The 12,865-nt window shown below is 42.0% G+C and overlaps 1 protein-coding gene across 5 annotated transcripts; it reads left to right on the forward strand.

Annotated features, from left to right (window-relative positions):
* The first annotated feature begins 41 nt into the window (after positions 1-41).
* On the forward strand, positions 42-11,247 carry pik3r6 (phosphoinositide-3-kinase regulatory subunit 6). Of its 5 annotated transcripts, XM_088374574.1 has the most exons (23): positions 87-174; positions 493-540; positions 3,348-3,417; positions 3,835-3,912; positions 4,176-4,280; positions 4,457-4,548; positions 5,075-5,143; positions 5,243-5,375; positions 5,428-5,554; positions 5,618-5,798; positions 6,218-6,359; positions 7,211-7,297; positions 7,646-7,889; positions 8,211-8,474; positions 8,696-8,795; positions 8,894-9,013; positions 9,321-9,428; positions 9,586-9,688; positions 9,760-9,821; positions 9,920-10,010; positions 10,094-10,155; positions 10,234-10,343; positions 10,757-11,247. In XM_088374574.1, exons 4-23 carry the CDS (start codon positions 3,855-3,857, stop codon positions 10,911-10,913), a joined length of 2,415 nt encoding a protein of 804 aa, XP_088230700.1. In that variant the 5' UTR covers positions 87-174; positions 493-540; positions 3,348-3,417; positions 3,835-3,854; the 3' UTR covers positions 10,914-11,247. The 5 variants fall into 5 exon arrangements, with proteins under 5 accessions (XP_088230699.1, XP_088230702.1, XP_088230703.1 ...); XM_088374573.1 differs by lacking the exon at positions 493-540 and having other exon boundaries at positions 42-174; XM_088374576.1 differs by lacking the exon at positions 493-540 and having other exon boundaries at positions 42-174; positions 5,485-5,554.
* Positions 11,248-12,865: the final 1,618 nt, after the last annotated feature.

Genomic DNA, 12,865 nt, shown 5'->3' on the forward strand with positions numbered 1-12,865 from the left:
CGCCACTTTGACAAGTGATCTCATTGGTTGATCTGGCGTCATTTTAACCGGCCTCCCCATTGGTCGGCTGTCTTAATGGGCGTGGTTAAAAACCTCCCCATGATTAATGCTGCTGAGGAAAATGTAGCCTTCAAGTTAAAGTTGACGGCGGTCGCGGTCTTCACGCCATTCAGGGTAAGATCCATTTAATTCTACCATTTATTGACATGTTTACGTGTACATGACATACAAGTTGTTATTTTGGAAACGTTTACGTGAGTCAGGCGAACAGGTGTCGCTCGCTCTCCTTGCTTGAGTGTGTCATGTGTTTGTGCTTCTACTTTTAACTAGGCACGTCTCCGTTTATCGTAGTCTTATTATATAAACAATGTCCTCCATCACTCGTGTCATCTCAAAATATTTGTGACTCTGAGATATTTACATTATTAATGAACAATGCAGGTCGTTAAAATTGACCATAACGTGCTATTTCTACACTGCTTACTATTTTAGAGGAGCTTGGTGGGGAGTATTAGACTCATCATTGGATTTACTGTACAGGTAATTTGTACTTTTTTTGGATTAAGATAAGGTTGAAAAAATAAATCTGTAAGAAATCAAGGGTATACAGTACCCGGTTCTCCCAAACTATATTACAATAATTAATATTATTGGTATATCAACGTAACATAATGACTTTGTAAAATCCTGCATTAGAAACCAACATGACACAGGAAGACCCAGGGGATGCTTGTTTAAATGTTTTCCCTCCTGAGATAATAAAGGCGTTTTGATAAGAGTGCCAGATGTGATTGGACCCCCCGAAGTGGCTTGTTGTGTCTCTTAAATTCTAAAACCACGCTTCCTTGTTTTATTGTCCGACTTCCTGTTGGCCGTGAGGGGCATGACTGGTGTTGTTTGCCAGTGATCCTTCACTGATACCGTTGACTAAATAAACTTAGAAGATATCCTTGACAAAAATCTGACAATTAAATTCTTATACTAACCAAATGCCGCCAAGGAAGAAAAGGCGAAAGCATCAGTATGAAGGTACTCTTAAATGGGGCAGCACAATTCCAAAATGGCTACCCAGCCAGGAAGGATTTCCTAAGATGCCCTGAAAGTACTTGGTGTTCAAGATAAATAAGTGTTAGCAAACTTAGTAAATGGTTTTTCGCAAACAATTTCATATCCTGCTACTGTTGTTGCGATATACCTAAAATGGCCTCGCCTTTATTGGGATGGAAGACATTTTCTGTTGTTGTCTTTGGTAAGACGGTAACAGTTTCAGTCTATTATGTCATCCTTGTGCTTCACTTTCCATGCTGATTCGTCATGCCTGGAGGTTGCGGCCGGCGCAGGGATGACATGCCCAAGGCAAGGCCAGGGTGTTCTTTTTTTTATGTATAGCACATTACTCAGACAAAGTAACTCAGTGTACTTCAGACAAGAGGCAACTATAATGCTACTTGGTTCAGTTTTGAGCTGAGTAGCATAAACGCAGTCTGCTGCTCGATTTAGCATAAATTTGTGAGGTTTTTGTGTGACGTACGACGTAGTACGTTAAGAACATCGAGTGGACGTGTCTTTAAATGTAAGCCAAGATTGTGAATTATTATGACACCCTTAGGAAAAAAATGTTTCGAACAAAACAGCATTTTCTGTTTAGCCTTGACTGTGTTCACAATTCTTCGAACTGTCAGTCACATGGCCGCTTAGTCACTTCATAAGGTGGGAGGAGGAAAAATGTCTCTTTGCATTGGCGAGTTTGTATTTAAATGTGCGTTAGCTATTTTCATTTTCTACCTTTTTGAACAAAATTGTAGAAGCCTATATTGTCACCACACTGTAGATATGACCCAATTCTCAGCGAGTATTCATGTACAGTAAGAGTTCACCTCCAAGGCGATCTTAACTTTGGGGATTTCCACTTAAGCAAAAGACGTACTTTAGCTCTGCGAGCGCACTTCCACGCATTGCTCTCAACGCCTTCCTGTTTTCCGAGGCGTCTTAAGCGCGCCAGAACGGAAACGCATTGTTCCCAACCTTGTTTGAGCGTCGCCACACGTATGGCGACTGTCGGCGGCAGCAGGCGAGTGGCATTGCGGACAGAGCAGGGACTGAATCACTTGGAAAGAAGAAAAATAAGCGGGGCCTTAAAATGATTTGGGTGGGCTACAGTACTGTCTTGTATACCTTTCTGAATACAGTTTAGGTTAAAGGTCAGCTGCGGTGTACACCCTGGATTAGTTCTCAGCCAACTGGAGCATCATACAATAACATACTCGTAACTTCATGGTATGTTCCCATACACAATATTTACTTGAGGGACTGTTGATTTACACTGCTGCTTGTGACAAAAACGTCAATCCTTTTTTTTTTTTTTTTTTTTTGCTGATGTTTTTTTAGCCAAGAACCTATTTATAGATGTTTTTCCTTCTCCTTCTCAAGTCATCATCGTCTGCCCACTCATTCAGACAGCGGAAGTGTTGTGTACGTGTCAGCCTTTTGCACAGTGCACGCTGTCGAGTGAACACGTGGCGTTGGCGGTTAGGTTGCAGCCTTGCACACAAAACGACTCCTCAGCACGCCTTGTGCCTGTGCGGAAATGCACGTGTGAAATCATCTTATTCAAGTGTTGCCTGTGAATGTATTGCATAAAGAAAATATTCAAAAACTCTTTGTGAAGTGACCTTGAGTGACTTGAAAGGCGCTTCGAAATTAAATTTATTATTATAAAAAAGATAAATAAATAAATTAGAATTTAGGGAGAAAAGTATCAAAAATGAAGATCACATGCAAAGTTCTTCAAATTCCACAATTCTATTCTTATGGTTTACTAATTGCTTACAGCTTTCAGGATGTTTTGACATTTTATTTACTCCGATTTATCTTACTCAACAATGTTCCCATTATTTCATTCGGTAAGATTTATTATAATGATTTGATCTTTTTATCTATTCTGCTTTGTTCTAATATTTTCTAGCCTTGTTCGTGTCTTATTTCTGGCAATAAATTTTATATATATATATATATATATATATATATATATATATATATATATATATATATATATATATAATAACTACAATAATTCTAAAAATAAATAATATATTATACAAATATATATATATATATATATATGCTGACTTCTTTTTTAGAATTATTCTAGTTTCAAATCATATCTGTATATGTCATGAATATGGCAGCTGATTAGCCAACACAAGGGACAGGGAAAATGAGTAGACAAGATAAGAAACCAAGGGAAAAAAAAGAAAGAAAATATGAAATGAAGACATCATGAGAGTTGGCAACCGTATGTTGCCTCATGACCTCAACCCACCTCTTGCTCTCTCTCTCCTTCTCAGCTCTGTCAAGTTGAATGGAGAACTCAACACGGGAGTGTGTTGCTCCGTATGGCCACGTGACATTTGTGTGGTAAGTTTTTAAAAAGAAAAATTACTTTAAAACCTGTGTTATTTACTGAGGGGCTTATTCTCCTGTTTGCACATTTCTTATATGCCTGGACAACTGCTAGTCAACTGATAGCGTCTCTTTAGTCAACCCCCCGGGAATATTTATAAGTCCTGAGACTAACTACAGCTACTGACGAACGAGCATAGAAATAAAAGTGCTTCAATCAACCGGAGATTTAAGCCGTTAAGCCTCACATCAACCAAAAAATAACTTGCACAATTTTAACACCTTCACACATTCATTGTGGGTTTCTTGATTTTCACTTTCTGTTTGATGGCAAATTTGGATGGAAGTTTCCGTCTTATTTTCGTTTTCTGTTTGACGGTGAATTTGGATGGAAATTCTTGTCCGTGTCATCTTTGTAATGGTTCTTTCCAGACATGTAAAGAATGTGAGTCATGAACTGCCAGGCCCTTTGGGATAACACGGACAGGTTGTTCAACATGGAGTCCAAGGGTAAGTGACTGTCGATGGAGTTGACAATAACTTCATAAAGGTCTATTGAGTGGTAAAACAAGAAAATGAAAGACACAAGGTGTTTTTATCCAGCCTACATCAACAAATATCTGCTCACTCAAAATGCTAAACGAGCATTGGTGTTATGGTAACAAATAGCAAAACATGTCGACGGCACATTCAACAATTCGTTCCCTTCTTTCACCGAGCAAAATGTATTTTCATGAGTTACAAATCGTCTAATCTCTCCACGACGTCATCAGCTGGCTGTTTCCCGACGATTCCGGAGCGAGAGCTGTACCGCAGCATCCAGGCTGTGCTGCCTCGAGAAACGGCCGTCCGCCAGTCCCCGGATTGTCACAACAAAGGTACTGACTGGACCTTTCAACATGTAAAATGCAAAAGCAGACCATTTTTAATGCTGCCGTCACAGAATCGGCTGTGTTCAGATGCTAGTCAACCACTCTATTTGAATTTAACACGGTCGTACAAAATTGTGACTCGTTCGGCTAGTCGATGTGTTCAACTCTATGCTTCTGTGTAGGAATTTTAAGATGGACGTTACACAAGAAGGTTCGGAACAATCCCGCCAACAGCTTGTCTCTACTGTGGGTTCTGATAAAAGAACTGGAGAAGGTGATTGATCTTACTTTTCAGAAGTCAAAAATGCTTCAATTAATCGAGTCATTATTAAACTAGTCGGCAATCATTTTACTCATCGAGTGATCGTTCAGAGTTATTTTTTTACCTTACAATGGTCTCAATCTAAATTGTTTTATTCATACATAAAAATAAACAGATTATCTTATTTTTTATATATTTTTTGTTTAATCGAAACAAGACATTGGCAAACATCTGCTTTTACAATAACTGCACCGGTAACTGAATCACTTTCAAATATTTTGTATCTTAATCCCTCTTGTGTGATATTTGGTGTAGTACTAAACGATACCAAATAAACAGCATTAAATGGGGGGGGGGGGGAATGTTTTTGTGTTTTTTTTTTTTTGCAATGCACTCCCATGCAAACTCCAATTTTATTCAATGAAGCGATGAAATAATATATTCCCAAAAAATATTTAATAGTGACAGCCCTAATTCATTTGTTTTGAACAATTTGGCCATTAAAGATTATTCTGAAGGTGTTTGTGTTTCTCTTAAGGCGGAGAGGTGGGACAGCCTCGAATATATCATTCCTTTGCTCCACACGCTCATGTATGCCATCATTCAGGTACATGTCTGAATTGAAAACTCCAATAAATTATCGAGGACAGAATGTGTTCATTAAGAACTATGTAATTAACGAAACATTTTTTGCTCTACATCTCAGACAGCCTACATCCCAGATGAGTTGTATAAGCGTGTTTATGACTTCTGTAAGCGACTGCTGACCTACCCTCTGCCCTACTGCACCATTGGGCTCAGCTACACCAGGCGAATAAAAATGGAGCGCTCCGTTCCAGGTATTTATCCGTCTTTGCGTTGCAGACACCCGACAAAACTTTTAGCCTTAAGATCCCTCGCAGGGTTTCTACGGTGAGCTGGTTGAACCAATGCTCGCACCTGCTGCAGGTCTTCTGTATCAGAGGATGGTGGTAGCGGAGCAGAGACTGAAGAATGAGCATTACCCTTTTCAGGAGAGGTACGATATGAACGATAACCCTTCTTGTGACTCGACATAATCATCGTGTCTGATTTCTTGTAGGATTTTTGTTCTGGCCGATCCCGAGGTCTTTTCTGCTTCTCTGGCCCAAGTGCTGTTGGCTGACATTGAGGCGGCATCTTCGTCAAGTTCAGTAGAGCACAAGCGCAGTGTGGTCCAACATTCCATCCAGGCCGCTCTAGGAGAGCAGTGCCATGCATCCAACCTGGCGAAGCTCTTGAAAGTAAGTGCAACAATATTTATTTGTGGATTCTCGCTTACTGATTACAGTTGAAGTAATCCCTCGCTACGTCGCGGCTCGTTTATTGCGGCTTTTTAATGCTGATTTTGGAACCAATTATCTGCGATAAACGAGGGATTACTGCGATAGTATTTTTAAATGAATGTATTTAGTGACTCGTGTTAATTTTGATTTGATGTAAAAAGTGTAACTTCCAGATGGAAAAAGAACAAATCCTCGGCCCATATATGTGTCAAATGAAACCTGCTCAATGAAGCTCTGCTCTCCGTTGGCACCGGGCCTAATGTAACAGAACGCACGCTTAGGCATACACACCAACCTGAGACCTTTTCTCTCTTTGCTATTAATACCAAGCCTGGATATATTTATCTTCCTGTGTGTATTTCTGTGTTTTGGGACAGGATATAGACGTGGAGCCTTATTTTCAGGATGTGATTGCAACAGCGGAGCGGTGTGTGGAAGAGGATTGCGGCAGGGTGGGGAGCGCGCTCAAGAGCCATCTTCAGCGGCTGCACGGCGATATTGTCACAGGCCCAAACCTGGGTAGGAAATTCAGCACAGCACACCAGCCATGTTGCAAGATGCGGAAAAGGATCGTCGTGGATGACTTGAACGGAAATTACCCGCTGTGACCACAGCAACGGTTTATGTAAAACCGGCCGGCGGTAAAATCATGTCACTAAAAGATGTTTCTTTTATTCATCAGGATAATCTCAGTATTATTATTTTTTTCTCTGTTTCTCGATTCTCTTTTTCTCAATTCCCTAATTGACAGGTTTGCGGAAGGACTTGTCGTTCGCCAGTCGTGTGCGTGATGTTTCACACCAAAAAAAGTCCTTGCTGTGTAGAAAAGATTTCTGAATGAATCAAAAGAAACAAACCGGCCTCACAAAGGACTCGTACTATCTGCTGGCATATTTGCCTAAATAACTTGTGTGAGGTTTTGCAATTTACTTAAATTGTAACAGTACAGTAGATAAGTTATTAGTCGCTGAATTGGGAGGGCCAAAAAACTATTTTACATTTGCATTTCAAATACAGATGGGAAAACACGATTGGTGAATTAACCTTAATAGCAACATCAAGATCCTATGAAATGGCTTGCAGGTCATGTATTGCTTTGGCGTGACCACAAAAATAGCAAGATTTTTTTTATTAACAATCTTTCCCTGTGTTAGGCAGTTTGTGATAGACATGTTTCCACCATCAAACTTCCTGACAGTGCAGTCAGCTGACGTGTGTTTTGTTTTTTAATTCTTCCCGGAAATTCACTGCAGTCACGTAGCCGAGCCATTTGATTCAACTGTCGTCGTCTCGTCTCCGAGAAAACGTGGCTGTTTTGTTTTGAATGTCATTGTGACACTTTTGGTCCGTTCCTCTTCCTCTGTGTGTAGATGCTGCTTCCGTCGGAGCGCTTTTTGACTGCCCACTTCCGAACCCTGACATGAGCTTCCACCTGTGGACAGAGGAAGTGGATATCTGTGAGTGGCCCTGCTTATTGTTGGCGGTCTGGGGCTCTACAGGAAGTTGTTCAGACCAGTCAGCTGAATAGAATCAACAGTTCAACAGGGGTCAAAAACAATTCAAACGTTTCCTCTACTTACCCTCAATTATTTTTTTGATCCATAAAAACGGACATTTGGGGCACTATGGAACAAATAATAAGAAATCCTTAGCATAGAGGATAAATTAAGGATAGTCATGATTTCGATAACTATTTATTGGCAAGTCACTGTAAGGCAGCTTTATTTATATAGAAAAATACTGTAGAAAAAAGACGACCAAAAAAAAAGAACCCGTATCCTCTTCTCCACACTTTTAATCGACAGGGCGAGAGGTAGCCAAGTGGCTGCGAACCAGTTCGTCATCCGAGCAGTTTTCCCTCAATCCGGAGCACGAGGACCCCGAGCTGGGCGACTCGCCGGGTGACCTGATGCCACCCGACAAGACCCGCTTCTCCGTCCTGTCCAACGACAGCGGCATCGAAAGAGACCTGCCCCACGGTGGTGACTCGTCGCCGGTGGCGTTGATCGAATCGGGCAGCGCCGCCGCCTCATGGGAACCCTGCAAGAGGTACCGTGGAAAAAAGATTCGGAAGACAAGACTCGATGGAGGGAAATTCACAGCGATGTAACTAAAAAAAATGCATTACCGAGGGAAAAAAAAAAGTGAACAAATGAGCCGACACTTACACATTCTGTGAACTGTCATGAGTAAAATATGGAAACTAGGAAGGGGATTTGACTAAATATCCTTGATGCTGAATTATGAAGCCATTTTAGTTTGGAAATTATATTTGACTAAATATCCTCGATACAGAATTATGAACCCATTTTCATTCGGAAGTTATATTTCATGCTTTAATGGGAACCGGGCCATTCCCTCCTCCCACAGCGAACAAGAGTCTGTCAGGTTGGCCCGACGTGGAGGCATGAAGGTGAAACCGTCTGTGAAGAACAGCGTGGCACTGATGCAGGTCACCATGGAGGGTGACGCGGGAGTACTTGGCGATAAGGGTGGAAGAAGAGAGGTCACACTGCAGAGGAGAGCAGGAAGCCATGCTTTCCTCAGACAGCAGCGGATCTTTACCGCCAGAATTGTCGTCATGGGCGGTGACGCCATTATGGGCCGCCTGGCTAAAGCCTACTACTGCTTAAGGTGAGGGACTCGATCACATACAGTGAATTGTGGTTGGCGACAGAAGGGGAGTAAAGTAGCTCAAGTTGTAGGATGAAAGATTGATTGTGTAGCGAAAAGATTTTTTTCTTTTTGCAGGATTAGAACCTGTACTGACAGCAATGTGTTTTTTATGATAGATTATTGCCTAATGGCCTCTGAACATTGATTGGGCTTCTCATCTGTCTCACCCTCCATTGCAGGAAAAGAGAAGCCCGGAGAGTTTTTCTTAGCATGAAAGTTAACCTGCAGTTTTACTACATCCCTGTTTGTGTGTCGCCAACGACTACGTCCTCTGGCAAGGTGAGGGACCGTCCTTTCCTTAAACATTTTTTTGTGTAAATGGACTGTTGAACGCTATCACTGTAGTTGTAGTTGGACTGATTCCACTTCTCATATAGGAGAACTTTCAGCGCAAGCACAATCCATGCACTCTTGGATCTTACTTGAGCGAGGTGGACCCGTGGTACAACTGCAACATCAGCAGTTTAGGCTGCATAATGGCCAAGCTGGCGAAAATGGTAATCAAAAAGAAAAGAAGAAAAAACAAGGACTACATGGCAACACAGAAAGTTGCATTTTAGTGACTTTTAAATGTCTACAGGGAAATCAAGACAAATTTGATCAAGAGTCGTCATGTCACGCAAATATTTTTGCAGCGTGCAATCAAATCCACGATCCCAATTATGTTTTTACAGTAATGATAATACTCCATTTTAATTAGATTGAACCCGAACTGAATAAGACTAGAAATAAATGTTTCCCTGACCATTGTACCAAGTAAGCACTTTTATTATTATTATTGTTATTGTTATTATTATTACCCAGCAACAAACGAACCCATCGAGGTCAAAAGAGCCATTTGTGTCCGACGTCATTTCCTACTACGTGCGAATGGGCCAGCAGCCAGTCAACTTCAACATCTACTTTGTCAAGGTATTCTGCCTTTTATTCATTTGATGTCTTGTAAGTTTTTTTTTTCCAATGCATCATGTTTAAGAAACCCAAAAAACTATCTTTAATTCCCATTTTATAAAGTCAATGCATGAAAACCATGTTTACTTTTGTAATCAATAAAGTTTTCAATGGACAGCTTACATTTAGCAGCATGACCAAGGAACCAGTGGAAGATGTCTTCCTCACACATTTAGAGGTGGCCGTTCCTCATCTCCGACACGCTTCAGCGCCCATGAGAGGTGATTTCAGTTTGCAGGCATGCTGAACTATCCCTGCATACTTATCGACAGCGTAATTATCTCTCAAACAGAGAAGTCGAAGAAGAGTGTGGCTGATCTACATGGAGCACTTGTCTGCGTCAGTTACAAAAAAGTGAGTTTTTTGGGGGGGGTTTCTTGTTTGAAAAAAAAAATACAAATGTAGCACAAGATGCTTTGTTACTCGCCACGTGTGTGTGTGTGTGTGTGTAGGTGACACTAAGTGGCCGCGACACTGACAGAGGCCTCCCCATGAGGACAACCGGCGCTCGCGTCAATGCGATTCCCACGAGTGCAAAAGAAGGTTCATTCCGTTGTCATTATCCCCCCCCCCCCCGAAAAAAAATGTTCCGGCTTTACGTTAAAGGTATCTCTCCATAATTTTAGATCTCAACTCTTTGACACTCACCTTGAAGGAATGGTCGGCAAAAGCTAAAAACAACAACGGCGTATGTTTTTCTCCCTGTTTTCCCACACTAGAAATGTCTTTCCAGCCCCCCCTCCTAACACTGCTTTAAACTCTCCAGGAGTTCAAAATCAGGAGCAATAACATCAAGATGTGTTCACTGGAGACTCTGTCCTCACTCAAAGTTACCTTAGACGGAGACTGTCAGAGGATCTATAATGATGTGGAGAGGTAAGAGTCAATCAAGTCAATCAAGCAGCAATACAAGTAGACGGACGGCATTCTTCTTAGGCTTAAGCATTTTACTCGTGTCAATCTATCGAGACCCGTCTTGTGTCATGTCATAAAAAGAGGTTGCGTAACGCTGTCTTCTTAGTAGTATTTTGATGTGCGGAGCCTTTTGGGGTTTGGTCACGGATGTTAAATTGAAATTGCTGGCTATCCTTGAGCCTGGTTCAATTTGGTTTACATGGTTTGAAACACACACACACACACACACACACACACACACACACACACACACACACACACACAACTTCATCTGCTCTCCATCCCAAACTCCCAATCTCTTTTGGTTGCTGTAAGCTCAATGTGCGTATCCCTGCCCCCCCGCCCTCACCCCCCCTTCCTTTTGTGCGTTGCAGCATCGAAATCATTCCCTGCCTTGACCCTGGATACTTTGTCCAAAAAAACATGATGTCCAAATTGAAGCTGGGCGATCACAAGGACGCCGGCCTGAGCAAGTACATGAGCAAAGGACTTGGTGTGGCCGTCAACACCTTTGCGGGCTTCATCGACTGACCTCTTCTGCGTAAAGATGCTTGGGTGACATATGAAAAAAGCTCAGGGGAAATGCAGTCCTTCCTTGGTGGTGGCCACAGTCTTGTTGATTGATATCCAATGTTTTGGCCTAAGGTGCGGAGATGTGTTGCGATTGCACGTCATCATCGCCGTCCTTCCTAGTCGAGGGCTTGTTGAAGAGCTGCCACTTGTTATCCGGGGCAAAATGTGATTGCAGGTAGTCAGTCACCTGTGCTTCATATGGATGCGGTGTAAGCAGTCTTTTATGCAGAAACGTCTGTGTGAATCCTATCGTAAATGGTGTAAATAAACAAAGTTTTCACGATTGTCTCGAGATGAAGGGTCTTGTTTGCAGCCATGTGTCACGACCGCCAGGGGACGTTGCGGCCAGCTTTTGGGAGGGAACAGAAAAGCGTCGGAGCCCATATACAGCGTCAGTCTTTCTTCTTGCTCGCATCTTTTGTCCCTCGGTTCCTGTTGATATGAGAGAGAAAGAGAGAGAGACAAAGAATGGTTGGAGTGCGATCAATGGAGCTCAGACAGCCACAAAGCAGGTGAGCTGCCGTACTGGTGCTGCAGTGTTCTCACTTGGAATGCACGCTCTGTCTGTCCACGATTTGCTCATCTGTCTGTCTGTCTGTCTGTCTGTCTGTCTGTCTGTCTGTCTGTCTGTCATCTATAATTTTTTTTTTTTAAAAAAGTATTTTGTTAATACTTTAAAAAAAAAGGTATTTGGTCCACCATCAACTGCGCAAGTTCTCCCACTTAAAAGATGCGAGATGCCTGAAGCTTCGTTTCAGAGGCTGTTCTGTCGTTCGGCCAGTTGATCGCTAGATGTCACTACTAGGCTGCAATCCACCAATTTATGAAGGCAAAATTGTCTCGGGACAAAATAAAACTGCACACGATGCATTCATTAAAAGCTCACCTATGACCCCCCCCCCCCCCCCAAAAAAAAAATCATCTAAAAAGTTGCCAATACATTTTCCTGTCCATGAAACATACGACAGTAAATTCATTTAAAAGTGTCTTTATGACCCCCCTGTAATGTACTACAAAAAGTAAGAAATGTAGCCTTTACATGGTAATTAATTTTCAGACATAAGACCGCTTTAATTTTGCCATAACTATAAATCACATATTTTCTGGATTATATGGACAGACAAATAAAAATTTGATTCCAAAAAAGTCCCCCCCCCCCCCGACGCACACAAAATCCCTGTGCAGAATCACGCGGATATATAGATAGGATAGATGGTGCACGCAAGAGCAGCTCATCTTACTTAAAAGATAAAACAAATAACACTTTAAAGTGCCATATATAAGTCCGTAGAACAAACAATAAACCGACAAACTGATAAAAAGAAAAAACAAATCAATAAAGAATGCTTGAAAAGGAGTAGGGGGAAGCTTGGCTTTTTAGGTTCCTACCCCTTTCTCATTTTATCCATTCAAGCGATAAATCTACAAGAGAACACAAGTAGACAGATATCCTTCCAAAGTTATTTTTCCGTTTCATTTATGCTTCTGTGGAGTCATGTAGTATTTTTAGTCCTTGTACCCGCCAATCAACATCTTTTTGTACGTTTTAAACTGGTGAATATTTGGACTTTGCTCAGACTGTTCCAAAGTTTGAGCCCGGCCGGTTCTAGTTATAGCGAAGCTTTGGATCTTACCTGCAGCCTAGTGTCCGGCATCCATCACGCGCGGCGAGCGTCTCAGAAGAGTGCCAGCCAGACGGAGGCTCCCGAGAAGGGGCTCCAGCTCAGTAGAAGAAACAGGCGCGAGCGGCCGCTCTCTGCTCCGTCGCACAAACGGGAAGAAGCATACTGCACGAGCGAGGTGCATGCGAGCACAAAGAGGAAGGCTGACACTCATTTTGAAAGGATGCAGTGAGTGAGTGAGTGAGTGAGTGAGTGAGTGAGTGAGTGAGTGAGTGAGTCATCTGCTTG

Source organism: Syngnathus floridae, chromosome 4, assembly GCF_059516105.1.
Source record: "Syngnathus floridae isolate MCC-2025c chromosome 4, RoL_Sflo_1.0, whole genome shotgun sequence".
Classification (NCBI taxonomy): Eukaryota; Metazoa; Chordata; class Actinopteri; order Syngnathiformes; family Syngnathidae; genus Syngnathus; species Syngnathus floridae.

Bases quoted from the DNA above. Each gene is read 5' to 3' on its own strand.
- pik3r6 (XM_088374573.1), top strand. From the start codon at position 3,855: ATGAACTGCCAGGCCCTTTGGGATAACACGGACAGGTTGTTCAACATG. The intron at 9,689-9,759 runs GTGATTTCAGTT...TCTCTCAAACAG, and splicing joins CGCTTCAGCGCCCATGAGAG to AGAAGTCGAAGAAGAGTGTG. The intron at 9,822-9,919 runs GTGAGTTTTTTG...GTGTGTGTGTAG, and splicing joins TCTGCGTCAGTTACAAAAAA to GTGACACTAAGTGGCCGCGA.